General features: G+C 43.1%; 1 protein-coding gene across 1 annotated transcript in view; it reads left to right on the top strand.

Moving 5' to 3' along the window:
- The window catches only part of itpr2 (inositol 1,4,5-trisphosphate receptor, type 2), a 67,393-nt gene extending 47,500 nt beyond the window's left edge, over positions 1-19,893 (top strand). Inside the window, exons 52-57 of the mRNA XM_026176310.1 lie at positions 3,101-3,187; positions 4,024-4,145; positions 4,260-4,425; positions 4,525-4,685; positions 13,596-13,757; positions 18,971-19,893. Of these exons, the coding sequence (XP_026032095.1) occupies positions 3,101-3,187; positions 4,024-4,145; positions 4,260-4,425; positions 4,525-4,685; positions 13,596-13,757; positions 18,971-19,051 (779 nt within the window). The 3' untranslated portion in view covers positions 19,052-19,893. The remainder of the gene's footprint in view (positions 1-3,100; positions 3,188-4,023; positions 4,146-4,259; positions 4,426-4,524; positions 4,686-13,595; positions 13,758-18,970) is intronic.
- The last annotated feature ends 3,310 nt before the right edge of the window (positions 19,894-23,203 follow it).

Consider the following 23,203-nt stretch of genomic DNA (forward strand, 5'->3'; position numbering starts at 1 on the left):
TATGGGGGTGCCTACTGGGGTCAGCGGGGGAGCTGGCACCAGGGAGGGGTCACTTGCCCCTCCCTTCCTTCCCTCCCCATCTCCAGCTGCCTCCCTCTTCCCGCTCCACCACAACCACCCACACATGCAGGGCCTTGGAGTAGGGGTATATCACCAGGGTGCAGAGGAGGCTACCCCCCCCCCCCCCCCTCTGTCCCCTTCTGGCTGCCTCTGCCTCAATTTTATCCCACAACTTAGACATTCACATTACTCACACTCTCATTACACATACATATAGGATCTTGGGGGTGGGCACGATACACGGAGTCCAAAGTACCATCAGGGTGTACACCCCACCCCTGGCATCGTTGCCCACCTCTCAATTTTAAATACACGTAGACATTGAGGGCTAGCAGGAGGGACCATGCGCTTACCTGCTGCTCTCTGGCAGGTAGCTCCATGCCCTCCTGGGTTTTAAATGCACCTTAGAACACACATGCATCAACATTACAATGAGTGGGTGGAGGGAGGTTTAGAGTCTTCTCTCACCCCCATTCTCTGCGACCTGCTGGAGCAGGGGGGCTAGGACTAGGAGGAGGAGTTGGCCGTCCAACTGCGGTCTGGAGTGTGGAGCCTTCCTGCTGCTGCGGAGTCGGGGCGGTCTGCCTCCCCCCACCGCAGGGAAAAGGGAAACACCACCTGGGTCTGGGTGCAGTTCCCCCCTCCAGGGGCGGGGGCACCTAGACCCGGTTTGTAGAGTACGCTTGGGGAGTGTGATCGTGTGTACAACGTCTCTTTATGTCTGTCTCCACGTTGGTTGAGTGTGGAGTAAGTGCATATGAGAGCATGAGGGTGGGAATGGATGTTTGTATCTGTGTGTGCCTGTATGTCTGTGTCTATATGTCAGGTTGGGTGTCAGGCGCCACCTCTCTGGGGACATCTCAGGCCCTCCAAGGTTTGGAGGCCTATCTCCCCCTACCACCACTTCCCCTGCCAGTGGCGGACCCCCTCAGACATCGGTGCGTTGGTGGTTCTTTGTGTCCGGGGATGGGCGTCCAGGTACACACCGGCTCACTCCTTGGCGGCCGCTTATCGGGGCCTGGAGCCTGGGGCTCGCTCGGGCCACTTCGGAGGTGGGGTGCCCCCGGCCTCTCGGCCTGGGGCTCGGTCACTCAGGCGCAGCTGGCTGCCGGCGGAGCTCACGGGCGCGTCACTGCAACTCCCCCTGGCTTCTGCTCCGCGGCTGCTGAGTGAGCCCTCATCTGGGACTCTCCTCAGCTCTTTCCGGGACAGTGGCGCAGCTGCCCCTCTGTTGGTCTTCCTTGGTCTCTTGTGTTCTGGGGGCCTCTGGATGTCTGGAGTTTTGATCTCCTCCACACCTGCTTCACGCCCTGGAGGACGGGGCTGTGGCCCCCCCCACACCCTCTAGCAGATTATTACATGAAGGAACCTTTTAAAAAACAAAAAACAAACGCGTCCATGCTCACAGGTGTACACACAGGTGATCACACCCACAAACTACACCCTTTATGGCTCCTACCTCAAAGCACACTGTGTTCTGTTGATCTTATGTGCTGCACAATAAGGTTTAACATTTAGTATTTACTGTCATATTCCCATATATCATTGTGATGTTGTTTATTCTATTACTCTTGTTCTCTTCTGCTTGCTTTCTTTTTTCTTTCTCAGCAGGTGATCCAGGTGATTGATATATGCATTTTTTTTTCTCTGCCCGTTCTGTTGGTTTTTGTCTTTTGCCCTTCTCCCCCGTCCCTCTTCTCAGCTGTTTCTCTTTCCCTCTTTCTTTCTCCCCTTCTTTCCCCCAGTCAAGTCTGTTCCGTATTCAGTAAGTGAAAATAAAATAAACAATAAAAGGTGAATCAAATGGACCATTACGGCAAGGCTGGGATGGTCAGTTTGGTAAAGTAAATCCGTTGGGCATCTTTCTTTGCCTTTAGACAACAATTCTGATGGCAAAAGAGCCAAACGGGACAGGCAAAAAGAAAAAAAAAAAGAAAAAAAAAAAAAAAGAAAAAAAAAGAAAGTTATCCTTAGTTGAACTGAAACAAGTTTGCTCTTCTTTTTTAATCTTTTCCAGCCATGAACATCTGTGATTTGTTAGTGAGCTGTGTTTTCGTTTTCTGAATTTGTGTAAATCATAGAACGTAATGTACAAAGTTGTTCACATTTTGGAGTTGCTGGATGCTAGTTGATCCAGCGAGTTCATTTTTTCCCTTCACTTTTGATCTGATCTATAATTTCTTAATTACAATGATCAAATCAGCATTTTCTTGTGTATAATCTCCCCATAGAAATTGTCGACCATCTAGAGTAAGCCATATATATATATATATTTATATACCCAGACACATGTTTTGAAAACACTGTGGAGAGTGTGGGTAGTGTTAATGAGCTCCAGCACCCACGGTCAGGAAGACATCCTGCTAGCACATGTGCACCTGTTGCATAACCTGGTGGCCGCGCCATCCTGTGTTTTACTGAATAGAGCACAGCAGACACAGCCGAGCAGTGGTGGGTTATGTAACCAGCTGGGCTCACGCCTCTCTGTATGTTAGCTGAAGGCTGAGTGGAGATACGACGTGAGGGAGCTTCATCAAAACTGGGGAGCACCCTTTACACTCTTCTGCCAACTTAGAGCTGTGACCCCTGCACCCCCCCCCCCGTGCTCCCCTGTCCCGCCAAGTTGTCGTCTTCTTCTCCTTCCTAAACCTCCTGTCACCTGCCCTCAGTTCTCCAGACTATCATTGTAAAAAGCTCTTTTGGTGACACTCTGGTCCAGATGCACAGTTCTTTCTTCTGCCTGTCTGCCCAAGCAGATCACGCTCAGGCGGTGCGGCTCCTCTGCTGCTCGGGGCTTTGCCGATGTGCAAATGATTTGCTCAGGTTTTTTCAGCAACACTTCACCGCCCACCCAGCAGCTGCTGCCTCAGTTTACATAATGTCTGACTATATCTTTCTTGCTGATTTCTACCAGCGCTGATGAGAATTAGCGGGAAGAAGGTTTAATGCAGGAGCATAATTTAATCGTCACCTTTCATATGGAAATTTTTAGTGCTGTTGTCACTGACGCAAACTTCCCATGTTTTTGTTGTTCTTGTAGGAAAAAGGGATTTATTGAGCAACAGCGAGGTTGCAGGCTCATGTTTGAATGAGAGATGCCCTGCTTCTACACCCACATCTGTTCCTGGTAGGTTTTGGGGTAAAATTAAACTGAATATGTCCTACCCATGGTGGAAGTCACGGAGTGGATAAGTTTTAAGATTTTGTGTTTTGACTGGGGTGGTGGGCGTGTATGTGACCTTTCCAGCAGTAATCACTTCCTGAAAGGTTACTAACACACATACTGAGACATAAGCACGTACGCATGCACACACACTGAGTTTGTGCACACAAAGAAACTTGATGAGGCAGGGCGGGTGACTCCTACTCCTGTTTGTTCTCCTTCGTCTCCACGGATCACCTGCGCCATAAGGGCACACACGTGATCTCAGCCACATCCTTCACCTCTTCTTTCTCCTCAGCAGTCATGCTGTGCGTGGCTTTATTCATTTACAGTAGGAGTTGGAGGTGTTTTATTATCAGTCACTTGTCAGCGTCAGCTGAGTCACACTTTTATCTGAATTAGGTCAAATTGTTTTTGAATGTTGTTTTCATTTCATGAACTAAAATCTTCTTCAACTCTTCTAGCTCAGTTTAATAAAATTAAGACTAATATAAAAATAAATATTCTCACTGTGAGATTAATAAAAACAATTTATCAAATGAGCAGAATGTAATGATGGAAAAGGGAAGCACCTTTTAAGAAGAACTTTTAAAGAACAACAGTATTGCGTGTCAGTCCAATCTTGTGTAATTTCATACCAGATGTAACACAAATTTAAAGGTTCACATTTATCCCATTAGACACCAAAGGTCCTCTTGATAAAATCTCCCTTTTTATAGGTTTTCTATCTCTCTCTCTCTCTCTCTCTCTCTCTCCATTTCTTCCATCACATGTTTTTCTCTGTGTTTTCGTCTTGTTAGGTGAAGATGATGGGACCGAGCGGGTGTGCGACACTCTGCTCATGTGTATAATCACTGTATTGAACCAGGGCCTGCGTAATGGAGGTGGTGTGGGAGATATTCTCAGGAGACCCTCCAAAGAGGTAGGACAAGCCTAAAACGAATACAGGGAATACAGAAAAATGGCATTTTCTCATTGTGTGTTCTGTCTGAAGAAAAACCTGAAATAAAATTCTGCGTTTCTTCCATATTTCCAGGAGCCACTATTTGCAGCTCGAGTGGTTTACGACCTTCTGTTTTTCTTTGTTGTCATCATCATCGTTCTCAACCTCATCTTTGGTGTTATCATTGACACCTTTGCAGACCTGAGGAGTGAGAAACAGGGGAAGGAAGAAATCCTCAAAACCAGTTGTTTCATCTGTGGTGTGTACAGACAGCTTCGTGGTATAGCTAGCATGCCTATGATAGACAAAATGGTCTAAGGTAGAATTCATAACAGAGCTAATGTGTATAATCTTGCAGGGTTGGAAAGAGACAAATTTGATAACAAAACGGTGTCCTTTGAGGAGCATATCAAGTCTGAACACAACATGTGGCACTACCTTTACTTCATGGTTCTGGTGAGAGTGAAGGATCCAACCGAGTACACTGGTCCTGAGAGCTACGTAAACAAAATGATTGCAGTAAGTAGGCCAAATATATACACACTATACACACAGGAAATGGTTACAGTGTATCTTTGTAATGCAGATTTATGTTCTTTAAATGTGACCCATTATGCTCATTTACGCATCCATATTTTTATTCTCAGAATCTACTAAAACAGTTATTATTCTTATTTATATTATGCTGGGCTTTGGTGCAGTGTGTCAGTTCACCCACTTTATAAAACAAACTTTTTAAGTGGGCTTAAAAAGCTTGACTGAAAGCTTCTCGTAAAAAGAAGATTTGAGCAGCAAGCGGTTGGGGCTGCCGTGCTCACAGCCGGCGCTCTGTGTCTGAGATGACGATGCTAAGCGGACACACTCTGATCTTTTACAGTGACGAGTAGAAAAAATAGAGCCGCTCAGAGGGATCATTTCTACTCGTCCTCATATGCTAACCTTATCTGAAACTTTGGCCAGCTTTAATATGAACACGCACAATTAATTACACTTTGCTAGTACTGTGTTGGACCCTCTATTGCCTTCATAACTGCCTTGATTCTTATTGCATAAATTCAAAAGGATGCTGGAGCCATTGCTTAGAGATTTTGGTCCATATTGACATGATAGCACCACACATTTACTGCGGATTTGTTGGCCGTACATTCATGATGAGGATCTGCCATTACACCACATCCCAGATGTGCTCTATTGGTTTGAAATCTGGTGACTGTGGAGGCTGTCTGAGTACAGTGTCATGTGCAAGAAACCAGTTTGAGATGATTTAAGCTTTAACATGTCGAGTTATCCTGCTGGAAGCGGCTGTCAGAAGGTGGGCAGACTGTGCTCATAAAGGTATGGTCATGGTTAATAACAACTGTACTCGGTTAGGCTTTGGTGTTTAGGGTTACATTAGTGTTTAAACCATTCTTAGTTGGTACTAAAGGGTTCAAAGTGTGCCAAGAAAACATCCTCACACCATTACACCACCACCGGAAGCCTGAATGGATGATATAAGGCAGGATGGATCCATGTTTTTTTTTCTGTGTGTGAGTGTGAGCAGATTTCTCTAAAATACTCAGACCAATCTGTATGGCACCAATAACCATGCCATGCTCAGTCACTTATATCAGCTTTCTTCCTCTTTCTGATATTCAGTTGTCTTGAACACATCTACATGCTTGAATGTATTGAATTGCTGCCATGTGATTGGCTGCTTGTTAATCAGCCATTTTTCGGATGTACCTAACAAAGTGGCCACTTAGTGTATATGCGCACACACACAATAAGTCAAAGCGTAATAGATCCACTTTAACAGGTACATCTCACAAGTTGTTGTCTGATCAAAATAGCTTAACTCTCTTTATACAGATCACGTTTAAGAGACATACAGCAGTGTAAAGATTTAGGAATTTGAGACTGCACATTTTTAAGGTGGTACATAAACACACCCAAGCCTCCTTATTATTCCAGGAACATATGGACAAACAAACACATTCATTTCACCCCCTAATTCATATTTTGTTGGCAAGCTGCACCAAGCAGATGAGCATACAGATGTCTTCGTGTTAGAGCCTTAAAGATGCACAGCCTCTTTAGTTAGCAGACTTGCACAGTGTGCTATAGAAGCGTGATCCTCTACAGCAGACGAGTGATCAAAAAATGAGACTGAGCCTCTAGGACTGTGCCAGGCATCCCAATTTATTCTCCTTTCCCCTCGCTGCTGGAGAGAGATGGGGTTCTATACTCAGGTAGTCCTCACCATACTGAGCTCCTAACCTGCAGGGACACAGTGTGGTTAAATAGTAATTAAACCCAGTCCAGGCCTATTATCATCAATGTACCAACTTGCCGCACTGACACACAGACAAGAAGTTGAAGGATGTAAGGGCAACTAAAGGTGTTGCTGTTAGGTTAATGGATTCAAATGAAGCCTTGGAGCACAATGGCACATTTTGTGATTAACATTCAGCCGTGATGGGCATAAGAATGGTGGCATTATAATGAACAATTTGCATAACAAACAGGTGATAGACGTTGAATTAATATGCATCAGCAGGTCTTCCAACAGGTCGGTTCTCTGATGCCAGGCCAAGGTATTGCTGGGTGATGATGCAATGATGAGTCAGGAATTTACAAACCCAGTTTAAAAAAAAAAAAAAAAAAAGTGAGGACATTGTGTAAATTCTACTTAAAAACAAAATCTCAGAAACCCTTAATTTATTGTCAACAGAAAATGGAAAACATATCAAATGTTTAGGCTAAGAAAATGCACCATTTGAAGAAACACGAGCCAATTTTGAATTTCCACGCACACAGCAACCTTTTTCTTTTAACAAGAGCGTGTGAAGATTTAGGAACTGAGGAGACTGGGTGCTGGAATTTTCGGAGAGGAACGCTGTCCCATTCCTGTCTGATACTGGATTCTAACGGCTCAACAGTCCTGGGCCGTCTGTCGTATTTCTCTTTTCATGACACACCAAATGTTTTCAAGGCAGGCAGGCCAGCCCAGCACCTGGCTCTTCTACTATGAAGCCATGCTGTTTCAATGGCTACAGTATGTTTTCTTGCTGAAATATGCAAAAATATGTAAGGCTTTTTCTGACAACAACATCATCTGCATCTGTTCCTCTTAAATCTGTATGCTGTATGCCTTTCAGTATTGATGGTGCCTTTGCAGATGTGCAAGCTGACAATTCCATAGGTACTAATGCACCCCCGTACCATCAGATGGTCCTGCTCTCTTTAAAAAGAATTTCAAATATCGATCTGTCCGATCACAGAACACAGTTTTCCACTTTACGTCAGACGATTTTAAATGAGCTTTGGCCCAGACAAGGCAACAGAATTTCTGGATCATGTTTGCATTTGGCTTCTTCTTTTTTCTTTAACCTGCATTTGTGGATGACACCATGAACTAAAGCATTTCTGAGGCTGTACAGTGATTTCCTTGACAGTTTAGGCCTGTTTTCAGTGCACTGACACCAGAGGGCCTAAAGATCACAGGAATCCAGACGTTTACACAGAGATTATGAAAAAACCTTTGATTGTAGGTCATGAGATGTTCAAAATCTTTACAATTTTACATTCAGGAACATTATTCTGAAACTGTTCCACAGTTTTTAGATGTAGTTTTTTGCACATTGGTGCAATCTTTACCGATCTTTACTTCTGAGAAGTTCAGCTGCATGTTGTTCCACCCCTTTCTACTTAGTACCACTTTCTATTCCAGCATCTTGTTGCCTCTATCCGAACTTTGAGACATGTTGCTGCCATAAAATTCAGAATGAGATAATATTAATATTATTGTGAATAAATTGATTTGTAAAGAATCACCTTTTTTTTTATTTTTTAAATGAACTTCTAACTTCTTTTGGGTTTTACATATTAACACCTCTTAAGTGTTGCAGAACCCACACAGTCACATGCGCACGCACGTGGACAACTAAACAAACAGCCTGTTGCGTACAGTTTGTTTGTGCAGCGCTTGTATGCTTTACTGCAATCTTTCATATAAAATCCTACCACCATGTCAGAATAAATATAAAGAGGTTGTGCTGTACTCAGAGTGCAGGTGGTGCAGGTTTCACCTACGTGCAGGTTGCACAGGGAACTGAAAGCAGAGTTTTACATTTTTAAAATCTCCAGAAATAGTTTTTCTGTCTGATGCATTCAGCTTCTGACATTCATTAAGTTTAAGTTTGGTATATGTTTAGGGTATTAGTTGTTTGCTTACTTTACCTTAACTTCAGCTTTTTAACTAGTCTTATTTTGGATTTATTTTTTTGAACAGAAGATACACAAGTTGTGTGACCATATACCAGACAGTAAGGATCTAATTAAAAAATGCAATAAACTGCTCTGCTAGGGCATAATGGGACTCATGTTTCAGACTGTACTGCCTTGATTAGGATTCCTGTTTTGTTTTGTTTTTTCGTTGTTGCTTTTTTGTTTTTTAAACAAGTCTATCTCTTTGCTGCCCCGTCATCTTAAAATGTTGTATTAAATTGCTCCACTTGCTCACACATAGTAACTTAGTCTTGATAAGAGAAAGCGTCGGTGTTTTGACGTAAGCTGTAAAAGAGCAGCTGAATTGGAGAGAAGTGCTAGTCCATGATGCAGATGTCTGCAGCAGCTTGCACCGTTTGTGTTCTCCACATCCCAACACAGAGTTGTGCTTGATGTGATGTTCAGGTAGAAATACTGCTGGTGCCAGTTTACTAATTGGATCTTTTTGTTTTTTAACTCTATTCTCCGCTACTTCACTACAGTTTTAGGGTAACACTGGCAGCAGCTGCTGTATGAACTAAACTGCCCTCCCAGTGATGGAACAGAGCTGTAACCTGATGACCTCAAACACACATGCATGCAGGCACACACAAGCAGCTCCTGACTAATGATTTCATCTGGTAGGATAAAGTGATGTGGTGCGAAGCCAAAAAAAAAGAAGAAGAAAAAAAGTAGGATCTTGTTACACTGTGACTGTTCTGACGGTGTTGTGCATGTGGATGTGAGTCAGTGTGCGGGTGTTTGTGTGTAAAATTATGACAGCGACTACAGGCCCAGCAAGTACTGCAGCAGCCACAGCGTTACATAACCCATCTCAAGTGGCCTGCTAATAGCTCAGCCCTGCCTGGCACGTGCTCCCCTGTCCCTTTCTTTTTTTTCTCTCTCTCTGTCTCCCTCTCTCTCTCACACACACGTACACACACGTACACATGTACACAGTCACTGTCACATCATGAACCCTTTATTTCTGATATAACACACATGCAACGCATTGCCTTTAATAAAAGAAGCAAACGAAGGGCCGGCATTTGTGATGTAAACTGAGGACAGAGGTTAGAATTTGCTTAATGAGATGAAAGTACTGCTGTGGTTTTTTGTTAAATGTCCCAGTCAAGAACGTGTGTGTGTGTGTGTGTGTGTGTGTGTGTGTGTGTGTGTGTGTGTGTGTGTGTGTCAGTGATATGTGTATGCTTGTCTGGTGCACTGTTGTGTGCTGTGTCATTGTATACTTTGACACTCTTCTGTGGCTGCTGATCACAAGGACGTGTTGTGCAGCTACGTCATTCAGGCTGAACTCCATTATTTTAACCTCACTGAGCTTGACTAACCTCAAAGTCAAGCGTGTAGGGTAGAGGATCCATGGAGTTGTGACACATAATACAAAAAACATATTTCATAGCACTTTAATAATTATGTGCTGCATACTTAACTGATAATTAAAGTAAAGCAAGTAAAATCATTACTGCACAGATACTTTAAATTAAAAATAAATTTTGAGAAAGATGCTTTTAGCTAACCAGCGACTCTCAACTACTAATTTTACCCAGTAGGCTGCACTGTTTTAATGAATATGTCCTTTTATTGTACTGTATGTATATAAATGTCTGTTTCCATGCTTACAGCATGTCTAATACCTTCAGATATGTCAGGAAGTTTAATGAATCCTGTAGAATTACATGGATAGCATTATTGTTCATGATTAAAACCTATGCTTTAAGCCTGGGTTTTTAAAAAGAAAACAACAACAACAACAACAACACAGTGGTTGGAACCTGGAGCGTTGATGATATTTGATTATACATTGTTTGTCTTTGGTGACATCTAAGGTTGTTCCCACACTTTTATATCAGTACCCTGACTTTTCTGGAGTATATTACAGATTGTATGTACAGTATGTACCCGTACGGGATGAAATAAACGCACACTGGTCTGGTGACGGCAGCAGAGTGAGAAGCACATGAATGTCTGTAAATTCACGCTCAGTTATGTGTTTAAATTGATCATGAAGCGACACTAAAGCCTGACTCATTGAGACAGTGCAGCATAGCCCACAGTGGATTACTGTACAGTCTAATAAAGAGCAACAAAACATTGGTGGGATGTTTAACTTTAACTCTTTAATTAAACAATGCTTCAGGCAACATGAGGGACTTCACATACAAAATGATATTATGTTCACATTTTTGAGGGTTTTTTTTAATCCAGCTGTTAAGAGTGAGCTTTAGATAGTCCTCAGATGTTGGAGCTTTGTCTCTGAGCTCTCACAGCCTTTGCTGTGTGGTTTTTTTTTGTTTTTTTTTTCCTTTTTTAATTTTATGTCCCCTGTGATGCCAGAAGCCTAAATCAGAAAAGATCTTCAGTCAAGCTCTTATAGAATGACTTAATTCATACTTTACAGCACTGAGTAGTGAACAGACTGTTCTGGTTAAAAGAAAAAACAGGAATAGAAAACAAAGTACAGTAAAGGAGTGAAAGGACCTTTTTATTTACAGAGTGATCTGACTCAGATATCTGCAAAATGGCCAATGGAGCAAACTGTAACCTGACAACTTAAACTGACCTGCTAACAATGATTCAGATAAGTGATGTTACTTAAAGTGGCTGTTGCCTCTCATTTAAAATAAAAGCTGACATTCTGCGAAGAGGGTCTGCTTATGTGATAGCACAACTAAATGGCACCTAATCATAAATCTACTTCAGTGAAAGAGACTCAACCTTGTTTTAAACCCAGTTTTAGTAATATGTGTACTTGATCATATTTCTCCACTTCCATTCTTCACCAGGCCCCTTTTTTCTCTGTTTCTAACCCTCAGATGAGGCGTTTTGATTTTATATAATAACACCAGTTAAATGTGATAATTTTAATACTTCATGTTGGCGTCAGCTAAAGCCTAGCAAAATGCTAAAAATGCAAAGTTTATAACATCACTGGCCACTTCATTAGGTACAATTGTTCTGATCTGTATAATGTAAGTTAAGCTATTTCCTTTAGAAAACGGCTTGTTTGATGCATCTCTTAAAGTGGATATATTATGCTTTTACTTACTGTGTGTGTGTGTGTGTGTGTGTGTGTGTGTGTGTGTGTGTGTGTGTGTGTGTGTGTGTGTGTGTGTGTGTACACACTCAGTGGCCACTTTGTTAGCTACACCTTTTCAGCTGCTTGCTAAATATCCAGTGAGCAATTAGACATGCAGACATGGCCAAGACAACCTGCTGAAGTTCAAACTGAGCATCAGAATGAGGAAGAAAGGTGATTTTAGTGACTTTGAACATGGAATTATTTTTGGTGCCAAACAGGCTGGTCTGAGTATTTCACAAAATAATCATCTATTGGGATTTTCCCACCAAACCATCTGTAAAGTAATATGCTAAGATTGTTTGTTCTTTAGTTGAAAATGCCTTATTATTGCCAGAGATTAGAGGAGAATGGTAGACTGCTTTGAGCTGATATGAAGGTAGCAGTAACTCAAATAACCCATCAACAAACCAAGGTATGCAGAAGAGCATCTCTGAGCCTGAACCTTGAAGCAGAAAGGCTACGACAGCTGAAGACCACACTGGGTGCCACGCCTGTCAGAATTGGAAAAGAAAATTGGGGCCAAAGTTCACAAAAGCTTTGGTTTCTTCATCATGAAAATTAGTCTGCTGCACCTGGATGGCTTTCACAGTTGCCAGATCTGAATCCAATAGAACACCTTTTGGGATGTGGTAAAATTCTCATCGTGGATGAGTGGCCAACAAATCTGCACCAACTGTGTGATGCTGTGATACCAATATGCTAGCAAGGTAAAACTAATAGTCTCTGGTGAGTGCATGTGCATGCTAAACTGAAATTACTTTGAAGGTTCACTTATGATTTGGGTAACGAAGTAACTAAGAGTTTCTCATGTATTCCCAGTGCTATTATTATGATTTCAGTCTATATAGTAGAAATTTGTATTTTGTATACAACTGTCAAATTCACAACAGTTTTTCAGTGTTTGAATGTTAAAAATCTGACACTGCGAGCATATATAAAACTGATATGAACAGTTTCTGAGAGTTTCCATTTGTATTGTTGATGAGGAATGGACAAAGCAGTAAACTCACGATACGAATGTTTCACCTAGCAGAGTGGTTAAACCGATCACATGAGGAAATGCAAACAAATAACCGACACGCTCCACATCCCTGTCCACCCTCAGACGGCATGCCCTCTTCTTTGTCCTCAGCGTCTCGCACTCTGATCGGTCTTTCTATCCCTGCGGTTTATTCTTATATAAGAGAAGGTGGGAGAATACCTCACTCCTCCTACCAGACTTAACGTGGTGCCAGTCAAATCCCACTCTCAGCACCTTTTAAGTAATTTTTATCAGAAGAACTGGCTAAAGAATATTACATAAGATAAGCCGATGGCAGTCTGTCGCTGTGAAACCTATCTCACTTTCAGCGTTGCACAAGAGCCACGCGTGTTGTAAAACACACACGCTCGCTCACACCTTTCTGTGTACATATCCATGCAGTAGCAAATGAACAGCACACACACCCACACAGAGACAAACACAGTCACGCTTTACATAATTCTATAGGTTTGCATGCGCCTTGTTTTCTTATACCGTTGCTGCAGAGTGTTTGCTCTGCTGCTGCTGCGCTGTTAGAAAAACAGAAAATAAACATCCACGTTTTGCATGTGACCACACACACGCGCGCGCGAGCGCATAAGTAACACTATACTCCCAGTTGTGTTCTTGATAGACGACAGTGACTCATCTCCTGTGTGCATCAACAGTGTGCTTATGGAGTGGGTGAGAATTGAAATGCCAGTTACTGTTCATTTAGTGTATTATTGCTATCTGCTGTATCCAAGAGACAGCAATGGTGCTTAAAAAAATTTACACTGTCAGGTGCAAAACGGAGAGCAGCTTCCATTCTGATGAAATGATTAATATTAAACCTCCATGCCTGTCTTCACTTACCACTACCTCTGTGTTTACTCTCCTCCTGCAGTCTGGCTTCAGCACTGTAATGCTCCTGACGTGTCTATGCAAATCTTGCATGTGTGCCAACATACTGTTGCTTCCATCTTTCTGACCTATTGAGTCAGCTTTATTTCAGGCGTTTATTCTTTTCACCTTTCTCTCAGTTTCTCATACATACCATCTCTCTCCCCCTTTCCTCCAGGAGAAGAACTTGGACTGGTTCCCTCGTATGAGAGCCATGTCTCTGGTGAGCAGCGAGGGAGACAACGAGCAAAATGAGATGCGGTCTCTGCAGGAGAAACTGGAGAACACTGCCAATCTGGTGGCTCAGCTCTCAGGCCAGCTGGCTGAGCTCAAAGAACAGGTAGAATGCTACTTCAGGCATTTTTCATGCTCTTGTGGAAAAGGTCTCTTCTGAGCATTGTGCTCTTTGTAACTGCTTAATAGCACAAAGTAAAACTGCGTCTTGTTCGGTAGCTGACTGCCACGCATGTGCTGTGAAGTCCACATCACATGACTCCTCGTAACACCAACAGGGGAGGAGGTCACATAAAAGACATAGCTTTAGCAGAGTCCCTATGCTCTCAGTTTATTCATGCAGATGGATTCTGCTACTGAACGCAGCACGACAGGTGACTATCACGTCAGCAGTCGACACGACTGAGAGCCGCCAGTGAGCCTCTGGCTGTTTGGATGACTAGCACCGCTGCTGCAGTGTGACTGATCACTCTCATCACCTGCCTCCTCTGCATGTGATTCCAGTCACAGGCCTGTCCTTGTTCCTCTTCTGCCTAATGTGTGAAAACAGCTCCTTATGGGGCAGAATAACACTTCACTAAAAAAAACAAAAACAACAAAAAAAGAGAACAGCTACTGTCGACCTCTGCAAGCAGTAAAGTTGGTAACATCTCGCTGTGTGCTGGGATCTCTCATGTAACCCCCAGTAACAGCTCAATATGTCTTTTATTACAGCACGGTTGAACAAAGATGGCAAGGCATTATCTTTGAATCTGTTTTGCGTCAGCTGCAGGCGGACCTATTCTAATCTAAGTTTGCCGGTTCTATTCTGACTAATAAGGAATCATAGGGTTAGCATGAATACTACTCCACCTATATGGTAAACAGAAAGTGTAGTTTACGCCACAGGAGGTGAGTGTGTTTATGGAGGGTTAGGTGAGGCCCAACCACAGCTCTGCAGTCACAAGGGAGGTCTGCAGGTCTCACACCAGATATGAACTCAAGACTGTTTCTCACTGGGAGGAAAGTTCTCCTGCAGCTCCTCCTTCATTACAACCTTTTGCTGACCTCTGCACACTATCACAGCTGAGACTCTGTGTAGGTTTATGTGTGTCGCTACTTAGCAGTGTGGCTTTCTGCACAGCCTGCTTTTTTTTCGCCCCCTTTATTTTGCATATACAGTTTACGGCTCACAGAACCCATGGACCCCATTTGTGACGTCAACACTGGAAACCACTGTAAATGTGAACCAGCATTTCTGATTCATTTACACACACGCACTTACTCTTATACATCCACTGTGCAGGTCACAGTTCTGCACACTCCCACACATGACTGTGTCCTCTAATGAAGTTTCCAAGGGACATTTTAGTTTCCAGTCATAACGGCAGTGTTGAACAAGGTTATTTTCATGCAGCCGTGCAGAAGATTACATCTCAGGCGATTTAAAATTGATAGAAGAATGTTGTAGAATAACTGTGCAACTTCTGAAATGACAAATTCAATGATTTTTGTCTAAACTAAAACAGTTTGTTCACTCTTGGAGGAGAAATCTACATGTACTGCAAGTTTATTCATATATATATATATATATATATATATATATATATATATGTGTGTGTGTGTGTGTGTGTGTGTGTGTGTGTGTGTGTATATATATATATATATATATATATATATATATATATATATATATATATATATATATATATATATATATATATATATATATACACAGCAGCTGGATAGCGTAGTGGTTAAACTACACGCCTTTGGAACAGAGGATCGCAAGTTCGATTCCTGCCTGGGGCGTCTGTATCCAGTAAGGGTCCTAAGGCTAGACCCCCTATGCTAAGCAAGCCTACCGCAGACATGAGCGAGACAGATAAATATGAAGGCATGCCGGCTCGGACGTCGCCCGGATCAACAAGGTCCGCGTCAGGTGTTGAGGAACCAGGGCACCCTGACGAAAAGTGGGCTACTGGAACAAGAAGGCATCGGTGGGCAAGGGACGAAAACAGGGCGTTGTTGGAATGCTACTACGCAAGTAACCCCGGCGGAAGGGGCTACATGAATAGGATGAGGGACCTATGGATTCTTCGATACCCAACATCCACAATGACGGCGAAACAACTAGTAGCTCAGTGTTCCAACATTCGAAAGAAGGGACTGCTCTCACAGCTAGAGATTGACGAGGTACAACACAAATGCTACGGCAAGGAGGAGTCAGGACGCCAGGTCAGGGGGGAGATATCATCACCCCCACCCGAGATTGGGTACATAGCCCCAAGTGCGATAGGAGAAGGATCGTTGAGTGCGAGAGGAACTGACCTGAAAAATAGGATCATGGCCAAGCTTGAAACCTGGATCCCCCGTAGCCGGTTACCAAGATTACGTGAAGTACCCTCAGAAGGTCTGCTAGATGATGTTAATGCAGCACTACGGACGATACCTACAACCACGATTACCGACACTAACAAGCTGATCTACAATACGGCAGCAGTGATCAGTGAGATGCTTGGCTACAAGTTGAACAGCGACAAGGGGCAGTACCCTCCATGGAGAAGGAGGCTAGAGGGCAAGATCAAAGTAGCACGGAGGGAGGTTAGCCAACTAACGGAGTTGCAGAAAGGTGCGACAAATAAGGTGCCTAAGAAATACAGCAAGCTGTCCATACCTGAGGCCTTGGAAACTGCCAAGCAAAGACTCACAGCCTTGGCCAGCCGCTTGAGGAGGTACACCAGAGAGAAAGAAGGCAGGAGAATAAACCAGCTGTTCTCCACAGAACCAGCAAAGGTGTACTCTCAGTGGCAAGGGAACAATAAGAGAACAGCACCACCAAGGCTGGAGACGGAGCAATACTGGAAGAGCATATGGGAGAAGGACACAACCCATAACGGCAATGCTCAGTGGCTAGAGGATCTGAGGGCAGACCACAGCGACCTCCCTGAACAGGGTCCAGTAACCATCACAGTGGCAGATATCCAAGAAAGGGTCTCTAGTATGAAGAGTTGGACAGCACCAGGGCCCGACATGGTTCACGCCTACTGGCTGAAGAAGCTGACTGCACTCCACGAGCGTCTGGCAGCACAAATGAACCAGCTGCTAGTTAACGAAAGACACCCGGAATGGCTAACTGAAGGCCGGACGGTCCTGATCCCCAAGGACCCCAAGAAGGGACCGGTCCCCTCCAACTACCGACCAATAACCTGCCTCAGTACTACATGGAAGCTCCTGTCAGGCATCATATCGGCTAAGATGAACAGGCACATGGGTCAATACATGAGCGGGACACAGAAAGGAATTGGCAAGAATACCAGAGGTGCAAAACACCAGCTACTGGTAGACAGAACAATCAGCCGAGACTGCAAGACCAGACTGACCAACCTGTGCACTGCCTGGATTGATTACAAGAAGGCCTATGACTCAATGCCCCACAGCTGGATACTGGAATGCCTAGAATTGTACAAGATCAATGGGACCCTAAGAGCCTTCATCAGGAACTCAATGGGGATGTGGCGTACAACACTAGAGGCCAACTCCAAGCCCATAGCACAAGTTACCATCAAGTGCGGGATCTACCAAGGAGATGCTCTGTCCCCACTGCTGTTCTGCATAGGCCTGAACCCCCTCAGTGAGATCATTAACAAGACTGGCTACGGATACCGACTACGGAACGGAGCAGTTGTCAGCCACCTCCTGTACATGGATGACATCAAGCTGTATGCCAAGAGTGAACGAGACATCGATTCACTGATCCACACTACCAGGCTATACAGCAATGACATTGGAATGTCGTTCGGACTGGAGAAGTGTAGTCGGATGGTAACAAAGAGAGGGAAGGTAGTCAGAACTGAGGGGATTGAACTACCAGAAGGCAACATTGCAGACATAGAGGACAGTTACAAGTACCTGGGGATCCCGCAGGCAAATGGGAACCATGAAGAGGCCGCCAGAAAGGCTGCAACCACCAAGTACCTGCAGAGGGTCAGGCAAGTCCTGAGGAGTCAGCTGAATGGTAAGAACAAGATCCGGGCCATCAACACATACGCCCTGCCCGTGATCAGGTACCCTGCTGGGGTAATAAGCTGGCCAAAGGAGGAGATAGAAGCCACTGACATAAAGACAAGAAAGCTCCTGACCATGCATGGAGGGTTTCACCCCAAGTCCAGCACCCTGAGGCTGTACGCTAAGCGGAAGGAAGGGGGCCGGGGACTGGTGAGTGTCAGCACCACAGTCCAGGATGAGACAAGGAACATCCAAGAATACATTGGGAAGATGGCCCCAACTGACCGAGTGCTCAGTGAATACCTCAGGCAGCAGAAACCCAAGAAAGAGGAGGGAGACGAGGAACCATCATGGAAGGACAGGCCCCTGCACGGTATGTACCACCGGCAGATAGAGGAGGTGGCTGATATCCAGAAATCCTACCAGTGGCTGGACAAAGCTGGACTGAAAGACAGCACAGAGGCACTAATCATGGCAGCACAAGAACAAGCTCTGAGTACAAGATCCATAGAGGCTGGGGTCTATCACACCAGGCAAGACCCCAGGTGCAGGCTGTGTAAAGATGCCCCAGAAACAATCCAGCACATAACAGCAGGGTGCAAGATGCTAGCAGGCAAGGCATACATGGAACGCCATAACCAAGTGGCCGGCATAGTGTACAGGAACATCTGTGCCGAGTATAACCTAGAAGTCCCGAGGTCAAAATGGGAGATGCCCCCAAGGGTGGTGGAGAATGACCGAGCTAAGATCCTGTGGGACTTCCAGATACAGACGGACAAAATGGTGGTGGCTAACCAACCGGACATAGTGGTGGTAGACAAACAGAAGAAGACGGCCGTAGTGATCGATGTAGCGGTTCCGAATGACAGCAACATCAGGAAGAAGGAACACGAGAAGCTGGAGAAATACCAAGGGCTCAGAGAAGAGCTCGAGAGGATGTGGAGGGTGAAGGTAACGGTGGTCCCCGTGGTAATCGGAGCACTAGGTGCGGTGACTCCCAAGCTAGGCGAGTGGCTCCAGCAGATCCCGGGAACAACATCGGAGATCTCTGTCCAGAAGAGCGCAGTCCTGGGAACAGCTAAGATACTGCGCAGGACCCTCAAGCTCCCAGGCCTCTGGTAGAGGACCCGAGCTTGAAGGATAAACCGCCCGCAGGGGCGTGCTGGGTGTTTTTATATATATATATATATATATATATATATATATATATATATATATATATATATATAACTGTACTACTACATTAATGGCAAGAAACCAAGTTTCTGTGTGTGCTACATACAGAATATACAAACCTTACAGCTTTTGTTTTCCTCCCCTTCTCCTCAACAGATGACAGAACAGAGGAAGAACAAACAGAGGCTCGGATTCCTGGGTCCTCCTCAGCCCAATCATCACATTCCAACTCACTGAGCGCTGCTATTGGCTCACTATAAAGCCAGAGAGAAACGCAGACACATGAACTGCAGCCTTGAGAACAACACTTGTACTCAAATGTACACCTACAATTACTGATGTCAAAATTTGCAAGGGACCAGCAAGTGTTGATGCTTAATTTTAGACATAGTGCCTTTTCTGTGACACAAAGTGACACAAACACGGCCTTATTTGGAGACAGTGTGCCTTTTGTGCCCACTCAGCCATAAGGGCCCTTGTGTACAGAAAAACTGGTCTGTCAATGATTGACCAGGCACAGCACACACCTTCCAATGTAGTGATAGCGTGCCAGACAGAAGCTGAGGGAAATGTTAAGGTAGGTTAATGGTTAAGTGCTGTCAGGCCTGTGGACAGCTGTCTTGGCCTCTGCTCCACCACTGTCATAGTGTTGATCAGCCAGCCCCACAGAGGTCAATGATTGGCTCGCAGGCTTCCAGAGGAAGAGTGTGCACACTAAGATCAAGAATTTTACCGTTTTAGATTTTTGTTGGTATTTATGAGAAAATTGTTGGTTCATAACTGGACGAGTATTTTTGCATTTTGGGAAAAAAAAGACTCATGCTGCCTTACTCGTTAACTTTTATAAATGGAACATTGCGATTGCTGAAAGTGCACTTTTTAAAATAAAAAAAAGAGTAAAAACCTTTAACTGCAAACAGTAACAGGTTGGTTTGAGGTATTATTATTATTATTATTATTATTATTTGAATGCTTTGTTCTGTTTAAATACGCATTCACCGCACCACTTCAGTTGCCTTTTACAGATTTCTATGTCATATATATATAAATGTGAATAAACTTATTTCCTGTGCAAAACTTTCTTGATGGTCTTAAATCATATATTGATACATCTTGACTGAAGATGGTAAGCTCACAGTTTTTTGTTACGTTATGAACATCCTTGTGTTTATAGAGATGTAAGCTAATACTGTAATTTACTGTATCTGCTCTAACATCCATCTCCTACTGTTTTATAAAGTGTCTTTTAGTGTAAATAATTTTCACTAGTCCCTCGTGAAGTGCAGTTGAGAAGTCTGCAGTTATTTTAAAGTTGCACAGATGAACACCAGACTGTGGCGTACTCCATCACTCAATGTCCTGAGACACTGTTAGCTGAAAGGCAGTGTGTAGAAAAATGTTTCAACTCTCTAGTAAAGTTCAGTTCAAATCTTCTTGTTGGAAATGGATGAGTACTCACTGTGAGCCCCTGTACACCAGTCTTAACTTACTTGTGCTCGTCCATGAGGGGGATGCAAGATGTCACGTCTTCTTTTAGATGAGCTAATATTTCGGCTCAGTTTCATGACTGTTATGACAAATTTACTTCTTCCAGCTTTGCTACACCCCTTGTATTTAAAGGGGACTAATTATGTACATTTCAAGCCCAGTATTTTTATTCTTGTGCTGTACTTGAGTAGCTATGCGTGATTCAAATTACAAAATAATCTTTATTAATTTTGCTTATATCTAAGTATAGTGCGGCCTCGTGGTTCATCGTCTGTCTGTAACAAGCTGTTTTACTTGCTTTGCCTTTAAGTTAACTTTCCACTGACTGTCTGCGCCTGGTAAAGATGTTGTCTACATTAAATGAGACTTTGACTATGTATAATATAAGTATCCATGAATAAATATGATGGAAAATGGCAAAAAAAAAAAAAAAAAAAGCATAAGGCCTCCTTTCATTCAATACAGAATCATCATCAGATTTTTATCAAGTAGTTTATTAAGTCTGCAGCTCTTCATGTGTGAGATGAATGGCTGCCTGACCTTGTAAAGTTTGCAACCATTTCCCTGAATAGTGGATTTAAGTGTCTATAGTTTCAAAATGTGCAATAGCTGAATTAAATGGGTGGGCGGTGTTGAATCTGTACGCTTAGCTGTCTAGCAATCAGAGATACCAAATGTTTAATTAGATAGCCTTGTCATTTCAATCCGTCATATCGGTTAATGAATAGTTTCAAATAATCACATCCATCTAATTAGATTTATTTAAGTTTAATTCAGTACTTAAAAAATAGTTTTTAAACTACAAAAATAAAAGATTGTACAGGATTTCTAGAGCAGTAATTAACTATCAGTGAACGTGTGGTGGGAAAGCAAAATAGGTGCAATTATTCATTAATTGCACCTATTTTAACAAATTAAGCTGTAACACCTCAGCTTGGATATGTAAAAATAGTTAAAAGTAATTTGGAAAATGTTGGTGTAAAAACTAACCCCGCCAAAAGCTAAACGGTGATGGTTTTAAGAAGAAAAATATTAACGGCATTAATGAACTGAAGCATTAGCTACATTGAGCTTTGTTTCCACACATGGAAATCCCCACTGGTAATTCCACAGTCATCACTTGAGGAGGTGGTGAACTCAAACCCGTCTCTGCGTCTGTCTGTGCGTCTGTATGAAATTTGAAATGATTAACAAGTCTCAGAAAGTAAACTGGTCTCTTATCCTGTCTTGCCATTTACCCTCTGCAGAGAAGCCCATCCTTCTTGGCTTCAGTTCAGTGTTTACGCTGGCAGGCCTGCATTTGCTCCTGCTGCCTGTGACAGCCATTAAAATTAGTTCACGCAGTGCCATAATGGCGAGCAGCTGTCACTGCGCAGACAAGAAGGGTTAAGTGCAGCTTCACTGGAATGTGTTGCACTCAGAAATGGAAAGGAGGGAGAGGCTAATATCAGGACCATCACTGCTGTCTGGCAAAACTCTTGATGCTATATTGTAACACCACCGCTTCACCTTGCATCACTTCCTAAATTTGATCAGCTAATATTTATGCTGTGACCCTGGAGAGAAACCATTTAACTTTGATGTCCATTTACTATTAATGGCTAATAGCCTAGACTCTACAGTCTGCTTAACTTCATCCTTGGTGATTACCAAAGCCCTTTTAATGCACATGAGAAGTGTTTTGTTTACTTTATGAACACAACCTCAGACACATTTGGATCATCTTCAAGTCACATGCTTAGCTTTTGTGTATTCACTAGAGCAAGTAGGAAAACACCCAGATCAGTAAATATAAGGCAACATCTGAGACACCTCTGTGCCTGGAAGGCATTTTGACACCAATGCACAGAATTAATCAAGCCATATTTAGCTGGATATAAAGAGCATCTGCATGTAAAATGATCAAAAACACTTGATGTTGTTCAGTCTATTTTAGAGATGCAGAGTGCATCGTTTTCCTTCGTGTCAATACACATATTGATCTTCTGTCTTCTGCAGTTTTCTCTAAAGACTCTCAGCAGCATCAGTGGCCACCAGAGTCAGATATCAGACGATGCTTTTTTGTTGTTGTTTTGCCTGGAAAGACAAACTGACCACACAGAAAGCTGTTACCTTCCAAAGAGGTGGGTGGAAGGTCCCTCATCACACTCATTTTTATAAATAACCATGGCCTCATGACGACTGGCATGTGACTTCCTTTGTATGGCAGTGAAGTTGAGTTGTTTCTGGTCACATGATGCATTGACATCATATCACAGAAAACAAGCACATGGAGAATATTGTTTTCCGTCACACACACACACACACACACACACACACACACAGTTGTGTATCGTGCAATATGTGTGAATAAATCATTAAACAGAATGAATAAATCATTCCTACAATAAATGACACACTGAGTTAATATTTTTTAAGTTGTGCCATAGTCTTTGAGGAAAGCCACATGTGAGCAGTCACATGTAAATTATGATCACTACATATTTTGTTAACGAACAACAAGTTTCAGTGCCTGCTTTTACGTTTTACATTATCATGATAGGCTGCCCTTCTGCCTGGATATGCTGTGGCTTGTGAATGGATGTATAGATTGGCGTAACTTGCAGGTAGCATAGGTAAAGCTTACTCTACTCTGTTTTCAGCAATAATAATACATGTTTTAATGTAAAGACCAAGTAATTATTCTGAATGCAATGTTCAGTCTTCATTTGATATCTATATACACTCATTAGACACTATTGGGCTCAGTGTGCAAGTACTAGATTAGACCCCTTTTGCCTTGAGAATTACCTTAAATGTTCATGGCATAGCTTCAACAAAGTGCTAGGAACATGACTCAGAGTTATTGGTCCATATTGACATGATAGCGTTACACAGCTGCAGATTTGTCAACTGTACATC

This window comes from Astatotilapia calliptera, chromosome 7 (genome assembly GCF_900246225.1).
Source record: "Astatotilapia calliptera chromosome 7, fAstCal1.2, whole genome shotgun sequence".
Classification (NCBI taxonomy): Eukaryota; Metazoa; Chordata; class Actinopteri; order Cichliformes; family Cichlidae; genus Astatotilapia; species Astatotilapia calliptera.